Below are 26,175 nucleotides of genomic sequence, written 5' to 3'. Positions count from 1 at the left end.
ACATCGGCACACTGAAAGGTAGGTCTGGTGAGATTGTTGAGATGCTTCAACGGAGATGTGTCGATATCTGCTACCTCCAAGAAGTAAGGTGGAGAGGAGGCTAGGCTAGGTTCCTCACAGGCAAAGAACACAGGTACAAGATTTTCTGGACAGGGAACACAGACAGGTTTGGGGGCGTGGGTGTACTTCTTACGGAGAAATGGGTGGATAAGGTAATTGAGGTAGTCAGAGTATGCGATAGAATACTTAAGATTAGATTAGTCCTTCATCATGGGTTAGCAACCATTATCCCGGCCTATGCCCCTCAGCCGGGGCTACCCGATAGACAGAAAGACCGATTTTATGACACCCTCTTGCAGACTACCTCATTGACGAATGACAGGGACCTTCTCTTCGTGGCTGGTGACTTCAATAGACATGTTGGACAACATACAGGGGGCTTCCATGGCGTACATGGAGGCTATGGTTTTGGTTCCTGCAATAAGGAGGGAACCAGGCTGCTGGAGTTCTGCGATGCAAATGACCTTATGGTTTGCAATACTAACTTCAGGAAAACTGCCTGTCACCTCGTCACCTACCATTCTGGCAGACACACTAGCTAAATTGACTACATCCTCGCCAGGAATAGGGAAAGATGGATGCTTATGAATGCCAAAACCTTCCCAAGCGAAGAATGTACCCCACAACATAGACTAGTAGTTAGTGACTTCAGGATCAGGGCTAATTGGTTGCCCAGAAGACGACCAGCATGGAGGAGAAGGGTCTGGAAGCTTAAAGATCCTACGAATGGAGAGAGATTTAAAGATGTATTACTCGAAGCTTTTGACGAAATAGAAGGGGATATAGCTTCACACAATGTAGAAGACAACTGGAGGTTTCTATGGGACAACCTGCTGAGGGCCATTACCGGATCTGTGGATGGTGCAAAGTCCCCTCTCGACCCAAAATAACATGGTGGTGGAACAATGTTGTTGACAGGGTTATTAGACAAAAGATACAGGCTTGGAAGGACTGGAAGAACGGTGGTAGCAGGGATTTGCATCAGACTGCCAGAAGGGAAGCTAGGCGACAAGTTTATTTAGCCAGAAGGGAAGCAGATAAGAAAAAATTTGCCAATGTTCTATGCTGTGAGGACCAAAGACCTGAGGTATTTTGTGTTGCAAGACAGTGTGTGAGAGAGAATAGTGGTGTTGTAGGAGAGAAATGTGTCTGCATGGATGATGGTTCACTTGCACTAAACGAGGCTGCAAAGAGAGAGGTTTGGAAACGCCACTATAAAAGGTTGCTCAATAAAGAGAATGAATGGGAGAAAGAGAGTCTGTCGAATGTCGACCCAAAAGAGGGACCAGCTATCCGAGTTGACAGTACCATGGTAGATAAAGCAATCAAGAGTATGAAGACAGGGAAAGCTCCCGACCCGTCAGGAATCACTGCAGAGATGCTCAAAATATCTGGCAGTGTTGGCTATAGCCTAGTCACCCGTATAGTTAATCAGGTGATACACAAAAGAGTCATACCGAAAGACTGGTGTAGCAGCACCATAGTCAACTGCTACAAAGGTAAAGGTGATGCTTTAAACAAACAATTATAGAGGTATCAAGTTGTTGGACCAGGTAATGAAGGTCACTGAGAGGGTCATAGCCCAACAAATTAGGGAGAGAGTCAGTTTAGATGAGATGCAGTTTGGGTTCGTGCCAGGGAGAAGCACCACTGATGGTATATTTCTGGCAAGACAGCTGCAGGAGAAATACCTAGCCAAAGATAAACCTCTGTACCTGGCTTTTGTTGACATGGAGAAAGCCTTTGACAAGGTCCCCTGTTCCCTTATCTGGTGGTCAATGAGGAAACTAGGGATAGATGAATGGTTAATGAGAGCTGTGTGAGCCATGTACAGGGACGCTGTCAGTAAGGTGAGGGTTGGCAATGAGTATAGTGAAGAATTCCGGGTAGAGGTAGGAGTCCACCAAGGTTCAGTCATCAGTCCCCTCCTATTTATCATAGTCTTCCAGGCAATAACACAGGAATTCAAGACAGGATGCCCCTGGGAGCTCCTCTATGCTGATGACGTTGCTCTAATTGCTGAGTCACTATCAGAATGAGAGGAGAAGTTTCAGGTGTAGAAGCAAGGATTAGAATCGAAGGGCCTTAGAGTCTACCTAGCTAACACCAAAGTCCTAATAAGTAGGAAGGTAGACAAAACACAAACCCCTTCAGGTAGATGGCCCTGCTCAATCTGTAGAAAAGGCGTAGGTAGAAACTCTATAAGATGTACCCAGTGTAAGCTATGGACACATAAGAGGTGTAGCAATATCAAAGGAAGGCTAACTAGCAAGATAGTTTTTGTATGTGGCAGATGTTCAGGAGCAATAAACACTGAAAATGTACAGAAAACAACTTCTTCCACATTCCAGGGAGAAAAACTACAAGTAGTTGATAGCTTCCGTTATCTAGGTGACCAAGTTAGTAGCTGGGGAGGGTGCACTGAAAGTGTAGCTGCTAGAATAAGAATAACCTCGACAAAGTTCAGAAAGCTCTTACCTCTGCTGGTGACAAAGGGCCTCTCACTCAGAGTAAAAGGCAGACTGTATGACGCATGTGTACAAACAGCCATGCTACATGGCAGTGAAACATGAGCCGTGATTCCTGAGGACATGCGCAGGCTCGCAAGGAATGAAGCCAGTATGCTCCGATGGATGAGTAATGTTAGTGTGCATATTCGACAGAGTGTAAGTACCTTGAGAGAAAAGTTGGACCTAAGAAGCATCAGTTGTGGTGTGCAAGAGAGACAATTGTGCTGGTATGGTCATGTGGCGAGAATGGATGAGGATGGCTGTGTGAAAAGTGCAATACCCTAGCGGTTGAGGGAACCTGTGGAAGAGGTAGACCCAGGAAGACCTGGGATGAGGTGGTGAAGCACGACCTTCAAACATTAGGCCTCACCGAGGCAATGACTTGTGACCGAGACCTTTGGAAATATACAGTGCGTGAGAAGAACCGGCAAGCGAAGTGAGACCATAATCTGAGGCCTCTGCCAGGGGTGTAGCCAGCCCACTTATGCGTACCTTTCCTTCATTGGACACTAAACTCTGTTTGCGAAGACCTATTGAGGCAAATGAAATCGACCCAAATTCGACGACTGGACACATGCCAACCTCTCCTTCACTGGACACTAAACTTGGCTTGCGAAGACCTGTTGGGGCAAGTGAAATCGAAATTGTGATTGAACTAAATTTGATGACTAGCACCTGTGCCAGTGGAGCGCTAAGAGCACCGTCTGAGCGTGATCATTGCCAGAACAGCTGTGTGGCTTCCATGCCAGTGGCACGTAAATAGCGCTGTTTGAGCATGATCGTTAACAGCGTTGCCTTACTGGCACGCGAAAAAAAAAAACATTCCAGCGAGGTTGTTGCCAGTGCTGCTGGACTGGCTCCTGTGCAGGTGGTATGTAAAAAACACCATTTTGAGTGTGGCCATTGCCAGTACCGACTAACTGGCCACCGTGCCGGTGACAAGTAAAAGCATCCACTACACTCTCAGAGTGGTTGGCGTTAGGAAGGGCATTCAGCTGTAGAAACTCTGCCAGATCAGATTGGAGCCTGGTGCAGCCTTCTGGTTTGCCAGTCCTCAGACGAATCGTCCAACCCATGCTAGCATGGAAGGCAACGTGAAAAGATGATGATGATAATGATGATGATGACAGTTTAAACATTTCTACCACTGGTTTCCACGTACACCTGAACTTCATTTACAAAAACTTTGCAATGATTAGGTGGCAATTTTTAAATCAATGTGTTCTGCACATATGGCAACAATGACTGCATGGCTTTTCATTTCTCAAGTCAGAAGTTTATTTGGCATAGGGGATCTGAAATTAAAATCCCTTTTAATTGGCTTGAAGAGAGTAATATACTGATAATTTAGTGTCCTCAAATACTCCTTGCACTGTGTGTGTGTGTGTGTATATATATACATATATATATATATATACACATATACACACACACACAATCATGATGATGATGATGATAATAATAATCATTTAACATCCGACTTCCATGCATGCATGGGTAGGACAGTTGACAAGAGCTAACCAGGTAGAAGACTATCCCACGTTACTGTGTCTGTTTTGGTAGAGTTTTTATAGCTAGATGCTCTTCATAACACCAAATACTTCTTGTTCCTTTTTTATCTTGCCTTGCAAGTTAACTGGGTCAGATGGAGTATATTGAAATAAACATTCTATAGCTGGATAACCTCATAGTCATCAACCTTCATGTTTCCAAGCAAGGTAATATCTTCTTAAGGCCAGACATGTTTACACTGAATATTAGAAAAGAATGACACTGCATGTATGATAGTGACACTCATTTACAACTACCATGCAATGTCAAGACAAAGAGATACAAACACATAGACACTCACACCTACACATACAGTTGGCTTCTTTCAGTTTCCATCTCTCAAATCCATTCACAAAGCTTTAGCCAGCCCCGGTCTATAATAGAAGACACTTGACGAAGATGCCATGCAGTGGAACTGAACCTGAAACCATATGGTTGGGAAGCAAACTTCTTGACCACATCATTATTACCATCTTTATTATCATTTAACATGTTTCCCATGCTGGAGTGGGTTGGATGGTTTGACAATATTTGACATGCTGTAAGGAAGCGTCAAACACTAATGTTAGCTTTGACATGCTTTCTACAGCTGAATGTCCTTCTTAATGTCAATCACTTTACAAAGTGTACTGAGTGCATTTTTCATGCCACCAGCACTGAAGAGGCTGCTAAGTAACTTGCAAGACAAGAGAAGAAAGGAACAGGGAGAAAGAAAAAAGGATGGGGAAAGGAAAAGAAAACAGAAATAGCCTGCTTGACTAAATGGGGGAGGGTTAGTATTTGTGAGGAGAAGGGATGATGGCTTTATGTCAGGTGCTGAGAGGCTACAGTATGATGAAAGAACAGGTTCAGATGTCTGTTATCGAAAGGTGGTTGGTAGTAGTTGGAAAGCTGCATAGAAGATAGAAGAGGTGGTGGGATGCTGGAGAATCTCAAGATACAGTTAATTGCAATGGGAAAAAGAGAGGGAAAGATGGGGGAGGGGTAGAGGTGCATGTAGTGAGTGATGGTAAGAGATACAGGAGTGCTTCAAAGGGTGGGGGCTATGATAAGAGAGATGTTAAAAATGGAGTATAGGAGGGGAGAGCAATGGTTGAAGTCACAAAAAGGAGGTGACTGGTGGAAATAATATGAGCAGGGATGATAATGAGACATAGTAATGGATCTGGGAAGGGCAGATAACCAAAAGGGAGGGGATGAAATATGCGCCTATTCTGATCTCAGATGATTACAGCAGCCAAGTAGTATGATAGATAGAAAAGTTATAGGTGTTAGAAGGTGAGATGTGGAGAAACTCTGAGAAAATCTACCAAAGTTATGGGTGTTAGAAAGTGAGATGTTGGGAAAATCTCTGCTTGACGAAGCAGTGGGGAGAGGCTCTCTCCGGATCTCCTTCCACAAGTTCTGTCTACTTCAAGCAATCAACACTTCTTTATGCAGCTGCCCATTTCCATACATATGTGACTAAACCAGCACAATCTTCCCTTTTGCACACTATATCTGATTCTTCTTATACTAATTTTTCACTCAGTTCATTAGCATTTTGTCATGCATGCATACTGTATAAGCATATTAGCTTCATTCCTCCCTAGTCCTTGCATGCCTTCTACATCCAGGGCCCAAGTCTCATACCACATAGCATTGTTGTACATACATAGGCATCATACAATTTGCCTTTCACTTGGAGAGAGAGACTTCTTGTTGCTTACAGAGGTAATAGCTCTCCAGATGTTCTCCATCTTATACCTAATCTAGTGACTACATTTTAAAAACATCCACTGCTAATTAAGTCACATATGCAATTGAAATTATCCACTACCACTAGGGAATCTTCAGGAAATTTGAGGAAATCAGTTTCCCATGTAACTTTATATGTATATATGTATGTGTATATACAGACACAACAGACATAGGTGTGGTTAAGAAGCTTGCTTCCTAAACATGTCCTCTTGAGTTCAGTTCCACAGCACAGCACCTTCAACAAGTGACTTCTATCATAGCTCCAAGCTAACCAAAGCCTTGTGAGTTGGTAGGTGGAAACTAAAATATGCTCATTGTGTATGTATATGTGTGAGTGTGCATGTGTTTGTGTGTATTTGTATGTATCCCTTACTTGATATCATGGGTGCAAACAAGCATCAATATCATACAAGTGAAGTTGTTCGTTTCTTGAAAAACATGTCTACTCATTAGGAAATTATTAGCTTACATGGAAAAAAGTGAGTGTTTGCAACAGGAAGGGTATTCAATCACAGAACAAATTCCATCTCACCCATGCAGAGAAGTGAACAACAATTGATGAAGATGAAATGATGATGATATACAAGCAGAAGTAACCAGCACTGCCTGAATCAAAAACTCAGAGAATTAACTGTAACATCACAAAGCAATGTATTAGTACTTATTAGTAAATCTTTTGGTAAAAGCAATTAGGAAAACATCAGACTAAGTGCACTATGTGGAACTTTTTTTAATGTTATTTTATGAATATTTTTTCAGATATCCATGTTTTAAACATATGCAATTTAAATTCTGAAAAAAAATTGTACACAAATACAAATCTTTTCAACCTCAAACTACTGTTTAAGTGTAACCTTAACCCTAACCTGAAACCTTAATCTTAAATCCCAATACTAAGCTCTTAAACCTTACTCCTAAGCTTTTTCCCTAAAACCTACATTTATTAATTAGGCTGGATTGACAAAAGTGTAATTCAAGAGCCTCTAGCAAACACAAATTACAATTCTTACTGGTTTTCTATAAGAATGGGCACTACCTGTTGGAGATTACAAAATAGTGTAGTCTACATTCCTCCCTTTGAGATTCTGGAGGAACTTGACCAACAATGTTCAGTTTTCTTCTCTTTTGTATTTAAAAGAGGGAATATGATTATGTAATCTGGCCTGGAATTTTATAGTAGAAGCAACTATGTGGTAATAGACATTCTCAGATGCTTTGACGGAACACTAATATTCTTCTGTAGACATTAGTTATCAAGGGGGCATCTGTCATAGTTCCCAAAGTTACACATTTTATTAAGCATGTAGATATAAGAGGTCTTATTTGTTCTATTAGTGTTATTGCTACTACTCAGAAGTGATACAGAAATATTATCAATCCCATTATCTACACCTTATAGATGTATTCTATTAAATGTACATCCAGATTGATCTGTATGCTCAGAATGATGAACTTCATTCTGAAAGTGTTCAATTTTTTAATATTAATAGTTACTACAATATCTTCTAATTAGATGTAGTGGAGTAAGAAAACTTCATAGTATGCCTATTGAATATTTTACTATATCTGCTGGGAGGAGAAAAACATTGTGTAATATCTCAAAAAACATTCCTGGGATGTCTGTGCTTACATGAATTCTGAACAGAGCATTATACCATGTAATATTTCTATTTCTCTGTTTCTCCAAAATTTGACCATAATTAATATTAGTATAGTTATCACCATGTATATTAGCTCACATATGGTTGCATAATGTACTGCAATAATTCCCTGGTTCAAATTCCTTATTGTTATGCTTAATCCTTTTGCATGCCCCTGATATGTGTATTATTGAGAAATTTTCTGAGACATTCACAAGAAACAATAGACAATTCATTTTCTTGATTGGAAGGTAATCTTCATCACTTGCTATGTAGATTGTTTTCACCACATTATTTTTGTTACCAATAACCAGATTATAAGCAATCCTATTCCTGTGTCCATTATTATAACCATTCATATTACTATCATTATTAATGCTTTTATGTACCAGCAAACGTATTCTACTGTCCCTAAATGTTTTCACATTGTTTACCTCTGGAATATATTACATCCCCTCAGTATATAATGTCCTAGCTAAATTGGCATTATAATATTCTACATTCTGTAAGAAAATGTCCTCATTAGCTGAAAGCTTTATACACACACAAGCGCATGCACACACACACACACACACACACACACAGGGTAACCTTGGACCATCATTAGTAACCATGGATGAAGGTCTTAGTTGTCCGCCCTACTGGAACAACATTGTCTGAGACTGAAACATGTGATGCATAAATGGCAGTCTCTGTCACACAAGCCACATTTGTGGGTTGTCCTAGAGCTGTTTTTGAGTTGTAGTGTTATTTCTCCAGTATGGGATGTTTGACAGAATCCAAGCCTGGGCAGTATGGAATGGACATGTTGCCCATGCAGCATGTCCACCCTCACCACATCATTAAATTGGTTACCAGAACAAGGTTGTAGACAATGTCAAACTGTTTCAGTGGCTCTGACTTTCCATTTTCCTCAGGTTTTACTCTTGAAACTTTTCCCATGGCTGCATATGGCCACAAAGCAGAAGAGGTCTGAAATCTGAGATCTCCTTCCCTAGATGGACTCCGACCTACTCACCCACTCACCAAGCTAACAAACTTCATCTGCCCAACTGACCTGCTATAGTTGGGACGCTGACAAGTGCTGCTACACTGGGTCAGAGTAGTGGCAAAGAAGTGGTTCCACACTCCTTAAAACTCTGGAACTCCTGAACCAGGGCACCACTTCTGGATGCAGTTTAAAGTGTTACTCAGGATATGTGTGTGTGTATGTGTGTATCTCAATAAGGTTAGAGTTAGCAATAAGTATATCAACAAATTTAGTGTGCATGTAGGAGTTTACCAGGGCTTGCTTTTCAGTCCCTTCCAGTTTCTCAGAATCCTTCAAGTCATAACAGGAGTTTATGACTGGTTGCCTGTGGGAACTCCTCTATGCTGATGACCTTGTTCTTATAGCTGTTGTACAAATAGAAAAGAAATTCCAGGTATGGAAGAAAGGGCCTTAACGTTAACTTAGTAATGACCAAAGTTCTAGTGAACAGTAAAACAGACAAACCATTAATCTCTTCAGAAAAATGGTCCTCACTGACATATAGGAAAGCTGTTGGTAGAAATTCCATACAGTATATCCAGGGAAAACTATAGATGCATAAGAGGCACAGTAGAATCAGACGAAGGTTAACAGAGAAAGACTTTTTGGCAGATGCTCAGAAGCAATGTTCAATATGAACACATAGGAAATAGATTCCTTAAATGCCCAAGAGGATTCTTAGAGGTTGTAGACAGCTTCTGTTACCGAGATCACTTATTAGAGGATTCTCTAAAAGCATAAACACTAGAATAAGAACCAGCTGTAAAAAGTTCTGAGAGCTATTAAATGTAGTTTGTTCAGTGGTTTGTAACAGATTTTAATTGACCAATGTCATTTAAAATTTTCTATGCAAACACAAAAGTTGTAGACTATAACTGTTACAGAAATAGGGGGAATTAGGAGGCCAGAAAATGGGGCTGGCGAAGTAATAAAAATTCCTGCACAACCACTCCTGACTATTTTCTGAGATATCTGGAGGTATGCCAAGGAGCCGAATCCTGCTGCTACACATATGGCCTTCCAGCAGCAACCTTCTCTAACCAGGATTTGAGCACAATCTGCAGTAGCTTCACATAGCCATCTGAACTGACCTAAGGCCTTGTTCAAAGAAGTGAAAATGAACTCCAGCATGCAGATACAGTCAAAATACCTGCTGTGTCCCTTTCTGCAGATCATGACTTCCTAGTCTCCATTACATGGTTTCGATTTCCATGTGCGTTGCGTCCTTGAGTGAAACACTTCATTTCATGTTGCTTCAGTCTATTCAACCGTGAATGGGTAACCTTGGAGTACAAGAGTGAGATGGTGACTTAGGAAAATCATCCAAATGAAGGTGACTTGAGTCATGTTTTGCATTCAGCAAATGAAAGGATGAAAAGTACAACCTGTACTGTGAATCCCAACTGGTTGGGATTGGTTGTTCAACCATGTTGAAGGCTGATCGATTGATTGCCACTGTCCATGCCATATAGCCTTTACAGAGTTCACAGAACATTGAATAGCAGTCATGATGTCAGCATTTTGATACATGGCATGAATCATTATGATATAGCTAAGATTTTTTCAATATTCAGATGGCTTCCATGTCAGTAAACTTTTTCTCAACAACAACTTTAATCTTTATGCTCCCCAACACTGTTGACTGTAAAAAGATCATCAAATTTACCCCCAAATGCCCTGCACTGGCATGGACATGTGATGCATATGGATGAAGACAGCTGTAGAATTTACTGATCACTAAATATGACCAGAACTTGTGGAAGAGCAAGGCCAAGACATGGGATGAAGATATTAAGGATGACCTCAGGGACCTGTTCCTATCAGAGGAGATGACAAAGGACTGGGATCTCTGGTAAAATGAGGTTCTCAAAAAGACCTGCCCTTGTCAGCAAAACAGTTCTGGAAGTGTAATGTATTGTGGTCTCCACCCACATTACAAGGATTCATCCCCATCACACAAGCTCCAGTGGAATACCCAATCATGTCATACCTCTCTCTTGAACTCCCCACTGTCAATTATATCATCTTTACTACTCCTGCTGCTCATCCATCCCCTGTGGTTCCTTGCTCATCCTTGCTCATTTTGGCAGTCTGCATCCCCATCCTCACATCCCCCTTTCCATACAACCTTGCAAACCAATTCTTCAACTCATCTTGTGTGTTGTGAGATCAACTAGGTACCTCATCACCAATATCCATCTTTTGCAACTCCTACTGTTTATTTTCTCTTTCTCACTTCTTCTCCTACTAGATGTGAGTAGCCATGCAAATCGTCTATAAGAACCTGTACTACTCCCTGCTTTCTCATAGTTCAGTTACCCCATCCCCTAGTACAAATCTGACCCCCTGCCTCCAGGGTTTGTAGTTCTGCAAAGTGCATGGCAACCTCAATAGTACAGGTGGCACAAAAAGAGCACCCAGCCCTTGCTATGAAGTGGTACCATGCAGTGGGACTGAGCCCAGAACAATGTGGTAGGGAAACAAACTTCATACCATGTATGTACATACATGTATGTGTGTGTGTGTGTGTGTAAATATATATATGTAGTGAATCTTGCAGGTATGAAGTGAATTCGCGAACTTTTCTCACGGTGAAATAATGGGTTTTTCTGCGACAGCAGTTTTACATTTGCCAGATTGCCTTAGCAAGGCCAAAATAATGTCTTCACCACTTGACCCTTATAACCTCTTCTACTTCACCAAAAGCTAGAATTAAGAGAACAAGACCACCAACTAAATCCATTGTTCTCAATATGTCTATCCTTCTGGATAGTTATAGAAACAAGAACCTGCAAGCAAAAGACAGTCAGTCACTTGGTGACTACTCAACCAGTGGTCACTTGGTGACAACTCAATGAGTTAGTCACTTTGGTGACAACTCAGGGAGCACGGAGTCTGGCTGACAGGCTACAACAACTATGGTATCTCACCAATGAAGCAGTTGTTTCATCCCACACTCTCTCACTCTCACTAGCTCTAATTCTGTTCGCTTACAACATCACTCTTTCTCTTTCTGTGGATTACTGCTAAGATAATATGTACACAAACTATACAAAAAAATCTACATCTATGTTTACTTCGCATGCTCTATGATTTTATCACCTGCCCGTCGAGGTAAGGTATTGCATAATGTAATGGGTAAAAATTAATATTTCTTTAAAACTTCATGCATTGTTTATCTTCCACATCTTACAACATGCTGTTATAACAACAAACTTTTATCGTTACAACTGCTGACTCCGATATTTCATATTATTGTGTATTTAATCAATCTTAACCATTACATATATACATATATATGTGTGTGCTTGTGTGTGTGTGTGTATGTGTTTGTGTGTGTGTGTATGGATACATATACATGCAAATAAATAAACACACATACATTAGTCAATCAGGTTCAAGAAAAAGTTGTTACTCTCAGTGACTGGTATAGCAATATAATCATTAACTGCTATGAAAGTAGAGAAGATTCTTAAAAAAAGGAACAATCATCATGGCATGAACTCAATAGATCAAGCCATCAAAATGGTAGAAAGAGAGAGCTATGATATAGCATAACAGAATGAGAGCAAGTTCTGAGTGTGTATCAAGAAAGAAAAACCAGTAATACCCACTTTTAAGTGTGACAATTAAAATACTCTTGGCCAATAATAAATCACTATATATTTGCTGAACTAGAGAAGGCCTCTGACAGAATATCAAATTATGTAGTCTATATATTACTAAGTAACTAGATGTAGATGAATGGCTTGTGAGAGCTATTTAAGATATGTACAATAATATATACCAACAATCTGGTTTTTAATGCCAAATCAGTTGGCAAATAAATAAGACGTAATGTCCAAAACATGGAAGCAGGGACCAGAATCAAGGGGCCTAAAAATCAATCTATCAAAATCAAAAGTTTTAGGACAGAACACAATTGTCTACTGCCAGCTGAGAAGTGGTCATGATCAATGTGCAGAAAATAAGTAGGTAAGAACTTGATATTATGTATTGAATGTAAATGATGGGTGCACAAATGTGCAATGGGATGTCAAGCAGGATGACAGATGTAACAGTTGCAAAGAGTAATTAGCATTAAGAGCACCCACAAAATGCAATCTTTCAACCAATCAGAAGGTTCACTAGAAGTATTCAACAACTTCATTTCTTAGGTGACTAAATCAGTTGAGGAGATATGTGTTGTAACAGTAGTTAAGAAGGAATGGAAAAAGTTCAAAGAACTATTGCCTCTTTTGGAAACAAAGGATTTGCCTATCTCTATGATTGAAGGAGAGGTTGTTCGGTGCTTATGCGCAATGAGCAACACTGAGTGGTAATAAGATATGAGCATGGAATGGAGAGGATCGATGATGATTGGAAAGGAAATGAGTTTTCCACTGGATGTGGGATGTTAGCACACGTGAACAACAGAGCAGAGTTCATCATCATCATCATCATCGTTTAACGTCCGCTTTCCATGCTAGCATGGGTTGGACGATTTGACTGAGGACTGGTGAAACCGGATGGCAACACCAGGCTCCAGTCTGATTTGGCAGAGTTTCTACAGCTGGATGCCCTTCCTAACGCCAACCACTCAGAGAGTGTAGTGGGTGCTTTTACGTGTCACCCGCACGAAAACGGCCACGCTCGAAATGGTGTCTTTTATGTGCCACCCGCACAAGCCAGTCCAGGGCACTGGCAACGATCTCGCTCGAAAATCCTACGGGAGCCAGTCAGGCGGTACTGGCAACGGCCACGCTCAAAATGGTGCATCTCATGTGCCACCCGCACAAGAACCAGTCCAGGGGCACTGGCAACGATCTTACTTGGCTTGCCGGGTCTTCTCACGCACAGCCCATTTCCAAAGGTCTCGGTCCGTAGTCATCGCCTCGGTGAGGCCCAATGTACGAAGGTCTTGCCTCACCACCTCAGCCCAGGTCTTCCTGGGCCTACCTCTTCCACGGGTTCCCTCAACTGTTAGGGTGTGGCACTTTTTCACGCAGCTATCCTCCTCCATTCTCACCACATGTCCATACCAGCGCAATCGTCTCTCTTGCACGCCACAACTGATGCTTCTAGTTGACACAAGAAATGGGTATTAAAAGAACCAACAGTAATGAGCAAAAGAGAAGAATATGAAGTGTTTGAAAGATGACTTTTTAAGTGAAGAAAAATTAAGTGATCCAAATAGAATGCACATGAAGAAAAAGAAGGCTAAAGAAGACATGGCTCTTCTATGCTGAATTTTATGAAGGAGATAAAAAGTGAGCACACGTGACAAGACACTGTGCTGGAACAGAGCTGATCAACAGATACCAGCATAGAAAAATGAATATAAAATGATGATAATGATAAATGGTATATTAGTCATGTATCATAAATAATATTAGAAATAAGGTCAGTAAACATTTCAAATGAATTAATATTTTTGACATAATGAAATATAACTTAAATAAAATTGGTGTTAAGAAACATAGGTACCATGAGAAAATCATAGTTATGGATTTCATACAGCAAGTTATGAGAAAGTACAGAAAATAATAACCCTCAAAACAAAACTATGAAAGTTGGTAGATCTACTAAAACTTTAGAATAATTTACCTCATCATCATCATCCAAACGAACTCTTTTCAAAGCTACTATTTCATGGGAGTCTCGATTTTTAGCCTTGTAAACTGTCCCGTATGTACCTAAAATGCAATGAGAAAATGATATCAGGTCATTAAGAATGAAATGTACAATTTTGAACTGAAAGTTAATTTTACTTTATCTCAACAAAATGCAATACAGTTAATCAAAGTATGCACCTAAATTATCAACACAATTTTGCCATTTTATCAGTAGTTTATTTATGCTGGCAGCGAAGAATTCTGGAGAGCAAGAGGTGATGAAATCGTGAAAGGCTGTTTTTGCATTTTCTTCAGATTTGAAGTTTTTTCCTTGCAAAAAGTTGTCTAATGCCTGGAAAATTTGATAGTCAGTCGGTGCTAGGTCTGGTGAATATGGTGGATGACAGAGTACTTCCAAGTTCAGTTCCTGTAACTTGAGTAACGTTCTCTGTGCAACATGTGGTCAAACATTGTCTTGCAAGAGAATTGGCCTGTCTCTGTTGATCAATCTCGGTTGTTTAATTGCAAGTTCACTCATCATTTCATTTAATTGGCTGATGTATATATCTGCTGTAATTGACTTACTAGGTCTCATGAAGCTGTAGTGGATGACACCAGCACTGGACCATCAAATAGACAGCATTAGCGTTTTTTGGTAAATATTCCTTTTTGGATTGTGTTTTGGCATTTCTTCTCTATCCAATCTCCGTGCAGAATGCTTGCTATTGTTGAAAAGAATCCATTTTTCATCACATGTAACAATACAATGCAAAAATGGTTCGCTTTTATGCTGTGACATCAAAGAACAGCAAGTTTTAAGACAATGTGTCATTTGATGATCGTTCAGTTTGTGTGGTACCCACTTGTCCAGCTTCTTTACCTTGCCAATTTGTTTCAGATGGTCCAATACAGTTGGAATCGAAATATCAAACCTTGCTGCTAACTCATGAGTAGTTTGAGATGTATCCACTCCCACTACAGTTTCCAGCTCATCATTATCCACCTTGGTCTCAGGTCTACCACGGGGCTGATTTTCAAGAGTAAAGTCACCAGACCAGAATTTCTCAAACCATTGACGTACAGTGTGCTCATTCACCACATCTTCACCAAACAGCTCATTGATGCTTCAAGCTGTCTGAGATGCATTGGTTCCACGAGGGAACTCATATTCATAAACAACACAAATTTTTTTATCTATCCATTGGTTCACAAAAATTGATTTACAAGAGAAAACACACAATATAATCAGACACCATGAATTGCATTCTGAAAAGTGATGATGTAACTCCTCAATGTTGTAAAACAAAGAATTGTCAAACTTGGTGCATAAGAAAATTGGACATTTCATTCTTAATGACCTGATAAATTAGATATTTGACATATAATATATTTTACAGCCATATGTTAGAAGAAAGAACATTACAAATACCATGTACTGATCCTTTTATATCAGAAAGATGTAAAGAATTGTATGTGGTGATGATGATGACATCATTATCATCACATTTTCTACACCTTTTCTATGAAGGCATTGGCTGGTTAGGAATTTTTGAGGCAGTATTCTACAGTCAGATGTACTTCTTGGTACCAATCCTTTTAGTTGCCTCTCAAGTCACACAGGGATACAGTGCACCTACAAACCAAAATATCCATAAAGTTTAGGAAATTTAATAACTAGAGATACACATACCACTGGTAAGTTTGAGTGGTGATAAGGTAAAGTGATGGGAAAGGAAACAAGAGAATACAATTTGACTCCTGGCAATATAAAGCAATAACCGAGACAACAAAAATTTCAATCAACAACTGTGACTCTCACTCATTAATGGACACTGCTGGAGAAGGAGATGACTTCATATAAGGGTGGGAGGGAGTAGTTGCAAAGGAGATGAAGATGGCAGTGTCTTAAGATATAAGAAGATGAGTATTAGAGAGAATAGGGACTAAAGATGGGAAAGAGTATGTAGGTTCATAAGAGCGTGAAGTGGAGAGTGGCAGATGGTTAGAGATAGAAGAGGAGGTGAGTGTAGTAACCGGTGAACAAATATGGAAGTGCGGTCAATGGTCAATATCATTTTGGAGTGAGGAAAGGGAAAGAAAAGGATCAAGAAATAGGGATAGGGGTGATAAGTAACACTACGGAGAGGATGGAGAGCAGCAAAGTAATAAAACTGTATACAGATGAAAAATAAAAAGATGATGTGCAGGATGGAAGAAAGGGAGGAAGATTCTGCTATGAGGGCAAGATCATCAGCATATAGTAGTTCCCATGAGCAGCTGGCCTTGAATTCCTGTTATGGCCTGAAGAACAAATACGAATAGGAGGAGACAGAGAACTCTTATCTTACTTTAAATTCATTACTTTAACTCACAGCTAACTTTCACCTTACTGACAACATCCCTGTACATAGCTTATATGGCTTTCACAAGCCATTCATCTGCCAGTAGCTTCCTCAGAGACCACCATATGATAGAGCAAGATACTATGTCAAAGGCTTTCTCCAGGTTAACAAATACCAAGTACAATGGTTTGTTCTTAGCTAAATACTTTTCAACTCTCTGTAAATTTGATGCCTCTATAGTAAGTTCTGTCTAAGGCATCTCCCTTACTCTTGTGGCAGCTGACTATAATGCTGCTACACCAGTTGTTAGGGATGGCACCTTCCTAAATAACATGATTAATTATATAGGTGATTAGACCATATCCTACTCTACTAGATATTTTAAGCATCTCAGCAGTAACTTCTGATGGACCAGTGGCCTTCATATTGTTAATTGCTCTGTCTATCATACTGCTTGTTCTCATAGCCGAATCACTACCTGAACTAGAGAGGAAATTTCAGGTGTGGAAGCAAAGTCTGGAATATAAGGGCCTTAGAGTTAATTTAGCTAAGACCAAAGTCCTAGTGAGTAGAAAGCAGACAAATCTCAAATCCCTTCAGGGAGACAGCCCTGTTTGATATGTAGGAAAAGTGTTGGTAGAAACTCCATATAGTGTACCCAGTGCAAGCAGTGGACATGTAAAAGGTGCAGCAGTATCACAAGCAGACTAACAGATAAAGTAGTCTTTGCATGTGGCAGATGTGCAGGCACAATAGATACTTAGAATGTACAGAGAATAGACTCCCACAAATATCTGGTGGGGGAGGGATCCTTAGAAGTAGCAAATAGCTTCAATAATCTACGTGACCAAGTTAGCAGTGGAGGAGGAAATTCTGAAAGTGTAGTTGCTAGAATATGAACAAGTGGGACAAAGTTCAAAGAGCTACTACCTTTATTGGTAACAAAGGGCCTCTCCTTAAGAGCGAAAGGCAGATTGTATGATGCCTGTGTACATACAGATATGCTACATGGCAGTGAGATATGGGCTATGACTACAGAGGGCATGCAAAGGCTTAAAAGAAATGAAACCAGCATCTCCACTGGATGGGTAATATCAGTGTGCATGTACGGTAGAATGTGAATGATTTAAGAGGAAAGCTAGGGATAAGAGGCATCAGTTGTAGTGTGCAAAAGAAAAGACTGCTGGTATGGCCATGTGATGTAAACAGATGAAGACAGCTGCATAAAGAAGTGCCAATCACTAATTGTAGAGGGTATCTGTGAAAGGGGTACACTCAGGAAAACATACGATGAAGTAGTGAGAAAGGACCTCAGATATTGGGCCTCACAGGCGAGAAGACATGGGACCAAGACTCTTGGCAGTTTACTGTGCTTGAGAAGACTCATCAAGCTAAGTAAAATTGTAGCCATTTATACACGCAGGTATGTCCTCTACATTCTGCTCTCAGCCAAGAGGTTCTTCAGGGCTCATGAGTGATGGTGTCACATAAAATTCACTTGTGCTGGTGCCACGTAAAGGCACTCATACTGGTGCTATGTAAAAGTGCCCATGCTAGTGCCACATAAAACCACCTGTGCTGGTGCCATGTAAAAGTTCTCAGGCGGCTGGTGCTACATAAAAGTGCCTGTGCTGGTACACATAAAAGTGGCTATGCCAGTGCCACATAAAAAGCACCCCGTACAATCTGTGAAGTGGTTGGTGTTAGGAAGGGCATCCGACCATAGAAACCATGCCAAAATAGACAACTGGAACTTGAGCAACTCCCTAGCTGCCGAGTTCATATCAAACTATCCAACCCATGCCAACATGGAAAGCGAACATTAAATGATGATGATGATGATGATGATGATGATGATGATGATGATATGATACTTCAGTTTCGAATTTGTTACACAGTTGATCTGGCTAGTGTGTCTACCAGATTGACAGATAATCAGTTGACTGGCTAGTTTCTTTGAAGCTCATGTTGCAGATCATCAGGTCATTTGCATCATAGAACTCCAATAGCCTTCTTCCCTCCTTGTTTCTAGGACCAAAGCCATATTCTCCCTGTACACCATGGAATCCATTGGGTTGCTGCCCTGCCCAACATATCATAAGTCAACAGTCATAAAAACACTGTCAGTCATATATATCATCATCACAATGAATAGCATATCATCTCCATCATTGTTTAATGTCCATATTTCCATGCTTGCATGGTTGGACAGAATTTGACAGATGACATCCTGTCAGTGGCTTCACCTGTTTCTAAGTAAAGTAATATTTCCCCATGAGTAGACATGTTTTCCCAGAAGTCCAGAACTTCCTTATAAACAATGCAATGTGTTCTAAAGGGAGAGTAAACAAAAAAAAATGTGTGCACTTTCAACTCTTGTATATGCAACATAATATTTGTGTATGAGAGAAGCACTGTCCTTCCATGTGATTTATTTCCAGACATAAAACTGAGTTTTACTGGAAACTATAGCCTGTTAAATATAAAAGTTATTTCTGAGTCAGATAGTATCAAGAGTATGTATAAAAGCATCTTTTCCCATCTCAAAATAGAAGCCTAGATAATATGAAGCATTAATTTTTTCTAACCACCAATCAAGTGCCATTACACAATCAATCAAGCTTCCATACCAGCATGACAATGGTTCCTACTTTTAATAGATGTCAGTATGGAGGAAGCATCACTGGGTTCTGAAGAATTGATTTGTGCGTGTGTGTGATGTTTTGCTCATATCATAAACAGGTGTGTAGTGGTCTACGCAGCTAAATAGTTGAATGATCTCCCTTGCAAGAAAGATTATAGAGTAACCTCCCTTCTCTAAGTTTCTTGAAGCATCCGTGTCATGAGACGTGATTCTTAATTATTCAAGAAGCTTAGCGTTTCTCTTGGAAGTTTCTAGAATGTCTAGTGTTCCATTAATAAAAACAGCTTGCTAACCCTGCTCTTCGCTTAGACTTAGAGCCATTCACGACATTGCTATGTTTGTCTATTTCTCTACGCCACATGACCGAAAGCCACCAGTTAGCTGTTATTTCTACATTTTCTATCTCTGAACTTTCTTACATAGATTACTTCATTCAACTAGATTCTACATATTGATTCTATGTATCATCATCGACCAGTAAATAAAATATATTTTTATGTAGTAAATATATAGATCTTGAATTTATTCATCTCCTTATGAACTATTGTAATAACATACACGCAGCCACATCAACACCTTGTACTGACTATATATTCCTACTACAGGTGTAAGGTGGTGAGCTGGAAGAATTGTTAGCACACTGGGCAAAATGCTTAGCGGAATTTCGTCAGTCTTTACATTCTATGTTCAAATTCCACTGAGGTCAATTTTGCCTTTCATCCTTTCAGGATCGATGAAATAAATACCAGTTGAGCACTGACGTCCATGTAATCGAAATTGCTGGCCTTATGCTAAATTAAAAACCAATATTATAAACATGTGTACTATTCATTGTTTGCTAAATTCAAGGCCAATTTGAAAGTAAAGTGGGCTGTAACATCAGTAATGTAACAGAGAACTTGGAACATAGCACTTTGTTATCAATATTGCAACAATAATATTGTCCAGGTAAATGCACATTCACCACTGGGCTTTGTGTGCATGTGCAACAGCAAATTGCTTATATTAGTACTTTTAAATGATCAGTTTTGTAAAAGTGAAAATGTTATGTCACACTCCAAGCTCGCTGAAATAAATATGAAGAATTTACAATAAACATCTGAAGACATGAATAAGTATCACACAATGTTGGGCACAACTAACCAAAAGGTTAGCTTCGCTAACTGCTAATCCACTAATTAAAAATGTTAGCTTCGCAAACACTAAGCCCCTAAACAGGTAAAAGAGTTAGTGGATGCTAACACTAACTGATGACTTCTAACGTTTATCATATGAATTTAGTTTTGGTTTGGGTTTTTTTGGCTCTAAAACCCTTAAAACAAACCTAGAGAGCTGAAATTTTCATGTTGTAGCTTAGACATAGAGCTTTCCAAAAAGGTATAGCATGCCAATATCAGATGATGGTCAAGGTATATGCAAATAATTAAATGAACAAATGAAATTAAACGTTAGTTTTTCAGTCAACATACACTTTATTTACTGTACAAAAAGTATTAAATCAAAAAGGTATAGTATGGCATAGGTACCATGCCAATATCAGATGATGATTAAGGTGTACTACTCTGGCTGGGCCTTCTCCATCGCCTCGACGTGATGCTGGTTGCCTTTCATAAACATCAGCCTCTCAAAGTTACCATCTGACAGGGTGGCTCTCTTGGTCCTCAAAATATCTTTGCCTATAGTGAATAGGCGCTCAACTGCTGCACTAGTTGGGATGGTGGTGTTATACTTTGTGAACAAGTTAATCAAGATCTGCTCACCTAAAAAGGTGACTTCAGTCAGGACCTCCTTCGAGATGGCCTCCAGCCAAGTCTTCACCAAGTTCTGTGCCTTGGATTTCAGTGACCTTTGGCTCCTGCTCTCCTGGAACTGAGTGATGTTGCTGAAGAAATCCTCTTCCTCATCCTCATTGCCGGTGGTGTTGCTGCCCTCCTCACTGATCTCCATTAGGGATGTCTTTACAATGGTCTCCATGGCATTTGTTACTCTGCTAACCTGGCTGCTATTATACTGCTCAAGCCTAAACAGGCGAAACTTGGGGTAGAAGGCAGTGGTCAGCTGGTACTCCAGGTCTTCTAGGAAGAGCCCAAACCTTTTCATGATGCCTGCCAGTATTGTGTTTACCAGAAGACTGCAGTACAGGAGATGTTTGAACTTGGCCTCCTTCAGCTTCATGACGGTAGCTGCTACAGTTGGCAAAAGGCTCCAAGATAGCTCTGAGACAGGCCTGAGTCCTCCCCCTAGATTTTATCCAAGGCAACATTAGACATCACCCTGGCATACTCCATCAAGAAGTTGACATCAGAATCAGTGAAGGTCTGCAGCTTCAGCTGTGTCATCACCCTGTAAACAGCTCTCCTATTCTTCTCCAGCAGGATGTTGAGGGCAACAACAGAGTCATAGGTAGAGTTCCATCTGGTATTGTTGGGAACCACCAGCCTCCCCTTCAACGCGTTCAGAATGCTGTCTGCTGCCACTGTGCTGCAGCTCTGCAGATTCCACAGCTGCTGTGCCTTGGACACAGCCTTCCTGTGGGCTGACTTGAACAAAGTGATGTCAAGAGCTTTGTTGGCATCCATGCTGGCTACTAAGATGAAGGTACTGGCTGTGCACTTCATGTGCACTGGCAGGTTTAGGCCTAGGCTGTTGGACTCATCAAGGATGGCATCAACTGAGATGTACTCAACTTTGACCACAACCTCAGCCTCAAGATCCACGTCTAGGTCCACATCCTCGATGCCCTCCACATCTGGATTGGCAGCAGCTTCAGGAATGTCTGGCAAGAGTTCAACTTCTGTACCAAACTGCATAAATGCCTTAACAAAGTTTTTGGCATTGTCCATCGTGGTCTTGGTCACCTTGTCTTGCAAATGGAACTTGTATGGGCAAGAACATCAAAGGTGTGATGTCCTCTGAACTAAGAACAGGCCAGGACGGTGTGTTGTCATGTGCAGGTTTTGGGGTCCAGCCAGTGTGCTCTCATCCCCAGGTAGGACCTGTTGTGGGCCAACCAACAGTCCACAGTGGTTTTCGCCTCTCACCGTTACTACTACTATCTCTCTCTCTCTCTCTCTACCTCTCGTTGCTCACTTTTATTCTACTTCCTCCCCTCCTTTTCCCTCTGCTACTCTTTCTCTTCACACAGCCTTGGTCACGTGTGTCCGGCTGCTATTTCTTTTCGTTCTTGGAATCACCAAGCTCGCACGTACTTCTTTGCCCCTCCTGTACGTGCTTCACAGCGTTCAAGACATACACACTTCACGTCTGGCTGTACAGCCTTTTTGTTTGTTTATTTCACCGTTTCGTTTTCCTGTCTTGTTTTCCGTCCGCCACTACCCTCCACGAAAACAATTTAATTTGTGTTCGTGGGAAGAACCATTTTAACGATGCGTACTGCCTTAATTCTTCGAAACGCCGGAGTTTTAATGGTGGCAGCTGATGAAGGGGATGTTTCTATGTGGCCTGCTTGTTTGTTGCACCTTGTTTACCATTTTGTCCTTGTTCTTTTGCCACGTCATGTACCCAGTTATGTATCTATATGTACATGTAGATGAACGTATATACATACATGTACATATATATGCATATACTCATATATTGTTATATATATATATATATATATATATATATATATATATATATATATATATAATAATCAAGATGAGTAACAGCAATTTAAAACCAACAAGGAAATAATTCACTGTCACTAAGAGTGACAAGGGTGCAATGAGCACCAGCATTGCTAGAAATAGGAGTCATAGACTCCTTTTGGTCTTTTTGTATTGACAGGGGAGAAAACTCTCCCTACTGTGAACGAAATGCATTAGATTAGAATGCTTGCTCCATCACAGCTGGTAGAGGCCAACTCCCCCTGTCAATATTATGGAGAATGCCATTGGAATCAGTGAGTGATTTCACAAAATGGCAATGTGAAAATTATAAAATAATCAAGGTATCAACATGAGTGATGATACCTCTTTCTAAGTGCACATTACCAGGATGGCGACAAAGTGCAGACGCCTGGTTGGATGGATCCTGATAACATTCAGAACCAGAGAGATGGAAACCATGATGGTCCTCCAGAGGACATTCATCCTCAACTGCTTGGATTACTGCTCCCAGCTATAGTCACCCAACAGTGTAAAATTAACAGCGGACCTTGAAGCAATCCAGTGAAGCTTCACAAAGAAGATCATCTCATTGCAACAGCTTAGCTACGAGGAAAAGCTGAAACAGCTAAGACTGTACTCACTGGAGCGAAGGCAGGAAAGGTATGCAGTACTATACATCTGGAAGATCCTGGAAGGAATTGTGGCAAATTTTGGCACTGAAAGCTAAACAAATGCCAGAATAGGTTGACATTGCACAGTGTCAAAGATCCCAGTAATGCCATCACACTTCAGGACCAGTTACTGCAACAGCCTGGGTTTCAGGGGACCACAGCTTTTTAATATTCTCCCAAAGAGCCTGAGGAACCTACACAAAGTGGATGTAGGTGTTTTCAAATCAAAACTGGAGTCCCAGATGAACTTACCTCGCGGCAAGAGGTGCAGATGAGTGTAGTGACATCAAACTCCCTGATTCACCAAATGCCACATATTAGAGGAGGTTCTCAATAATAACAGTGTAGCAAAACGGCATGGCCACAGCTTTGAGCTGAAACTAAAAAAAATATATATTCCCTCCTCTTTTCACTTCACTGTGTCCCTGTCATTTTTTCTCACCCCTCCTTATTTCTTCTGTCCCTCTGCCTCTACCTCTCTCTCTTTTCTCCCCACATGACTGGTGTTCGGCTAAACCTGATCCTTCGTTCTTGGTTCAGTCACCGTCTGTGCAACATCTATATTCCTCCCTGTGCCTGTGAAGTCTTGTATCCCTGCCGTAAGGCTTTATTTCCACACACACCAGCTTAATTTAACTCGTCCTCAGTCGAAAGACACCTGTTGTTAAGTCCTGTTATTTGTATTTGTGTAACATTCTCCATTTTTTTCCGTCTTTGCTTTCATACACATTCACTGCTTTCTTCCAAGGAATCTAATGCTCTTAGCTTAGTTTTTCCTTGGGGCTGGCCAGATTGGAGCAGCCTCGAGTATAACCAGCTGAAATTGCAAAGATAATCTGGAACTCGACTGAGGAAAGAAAACTCCAACGTCCTTGTTTTCTTTCTAACATCTATCTGGATGTTTTGTTGTCCCTTTTTTGTATCACCTAACTGTCTGGATGTTCTGCGTTCTTGTCCCATTTTGTATTTTTTATATATAAAATATATATATATATATATATATATATATATATATTATTTAAAAGAGTTCCAACTCTGTTTTTTATGTTTTATTTATATTCTTATAAAATTAATGTGGGATATAGAATATGGAGTATATAATACAAATAGTAAAATGAAATATTGAATGTCTTATTGAATATAAAACATAAAAAACGCAGATGGAACTCTTTTAAATAATATATTCCTCTATACACGATCATACAAAACCCTTTTTTATATTTTTTATTTTTATTCACACACACACACACATATATATATATATATATAGATGCAAGAGTGGCTGTGTGGTAAGTAACTTGCTTACCAACCACATGGTTCCAGGTTCAGTCCCACTGCATGGCACCTTGGGCAAGTATCTTCTACCATAGCCTTGGGCCGACTAAAGCCTTGTGAGTGAATTTGGTAGATGGAAACTGAAAGAAGCCCGTCGTGTATATGAATATATATATGTATGTATGTATGTGTCTGTGTGTCTATGTTCCCCCCACACACACACATCGCTTGACAACCGATGCTGGTGTGTTTACATCCCTGTAACTTAGCAGTTCGGCAAAAAAGACCAGTAGAATAAGTACTAGGCTTACAAAGAATAAGTATAAGTTCAGGGGTCGATTTGCTCGACTAAAGGCTGAGCTCCAGCATGGCCACAGTTAAATGATTGAAAGATTAAAAGAATAAAAGGTAGCTAGCAGCAATTTAAAACCAACAAAGAAATAATTCACTGTCACTATATATAAATTGATGCAGAGTATGATCAAGGCCGACTAACAAAAAAACTAGCCTCTCATCTGCATCTCCACGCAAGCTACAAGGATTTTTGTGAGCACATGGTTTGTACAATTTTTCCAGGTAGGAAGGAGACAGGATATTCGATTGCAGCATGTTATAACCATATTTTGTTTATAGAAATCACAGATTGTAGTTTAACATTTGTTACTAGGCTGTTCTAAATTCATGGAGATATTGCTTATAATTTAAAGCCTTGTTATTAAACTTTCAAAAATAGTGACACTACCTTGATATGTGATGCGTTGGGGGGTGTGAATAACCAAGATGAGGGATGGAATGATGGTCAGAATTTGATAAGTGCAGAACTTAAGGTTTGTTTATTCGTTATTTCATTAAAGACTGCTGTTTTGGTTGTGCAGACTTAATCATGAGTGGAATATATATATATATATACTGTATAGTATATATTATGACTTTTATTTCAGTTAGCTATTATACATTTTATTACATTAAGAAAATAATTATTCAATAAATAATTAAATTAAATTAAATTAAGAAAATATGAAGTGCGCCATAATAATAATTTAATAATCTTGTATAATTTTAATTTATAAATACTTTGTAAGATACTCTTCCAGCTGTTTATGGCTGGCCAAGATCATCCTGCCCAGAGTGCAGCGGGACATCAACGTCTTGCTGAGGTTCAGCGTCTTGATCAGGCCAACCAAGGTGAGGGACTTTACTACATGCAGCGGTAGTATGTCGTCGACAAACAGGTCTACAATCCTTCTGTCCACCATAGACTGACGGACACCAGTGCCAGCAGTTTGGGCTAGCGTGTTTCTTTGCACATGACTGCAATGACTGGCTATTGGCACTGCTACCAGAAGATTGTCCATTTCCCACAGGAAGAGCTGGCCTTGATCCTCTCCTCAAACTGGATGGCATGCACTGGATGTTTCCTTTTGACATGCAACTTCAAGTTGTAGAGGCTTGCTGCTTGTCCCTTGGTGGTGATCTCCTTGGGCTGGCACATGACACACTGGAAGTA

At 40.2% G+C, this 26,175-nt stretch overlaps 2 protein-coding genes across 3 annotated transcripts in view; both read right to left on the bottom strand.

Annotated features, from left to right (window-relative positions):
• LOC106880362 (cyclin-dependent kinase 5) overlaps positions 1-26,175 on the bottom strand; it is an 80,882-nt gene that overhangs the window by 52,694 nt on the left and 2,013 nt on the right. For both annotated transcript variants that reach the window (XM_014930247.3, XM_014930248.3), the window contains exon 2: positions 14,118-14,206. In XM_014930247.3, the coding sequence (XP_014785733.1) occupies positions 14,118-14,206 (89 nt within the window). The remainder of the gene's footprint in view (positions 1-14,117; positions 14,207-26,175) is intronic.
• LOC149134044 (uncharacterized) lies at positions 21,326-22,629 on the bottom strand. The gene has a single exon (XM_089356909.1). It carries the CDS (start codon positions 21,952-21,954, stop codon positions 21,352-21,354), a length of 603 nt encoding a protein of 200 aa, XP_089213035.1. The 5' UTR covers positions 21,955-22,629; the 3' UTR covers positions 21,326-21,351.

The sequence above is a fragment of the Octopus bimaculoides genome, chromosome 9 (genome assembly GCF_046866305.1).
Source record: "Octopus bimaculoides isolate indiv1 chromosome 9, ASM4686630v1, whole genome shotgun sequence".
Classification (NCBI taxonomy): domain Eukaryota; kingdom Metazoa; phylum Mollusca; class Cephalopoda; order Octopoda; family Octopodidae; genus Octopus; species Octopus bimaculoides.
The sequence above is the reverse complement of the archived record's forward strand: the minus strand, read 5'-3'. Positions and strand labels throughout refer to the sequence as shown.

Excerpts from the sequence above, each read along its gene's own strand:
- LOC149134044 (XM_089356909.1), bottom strand. The coding sequence starts at position 21,954 with ATGGACAATGCCAAAAACTTTGTTAAGGCATTTATGCAGTTTGGTACA.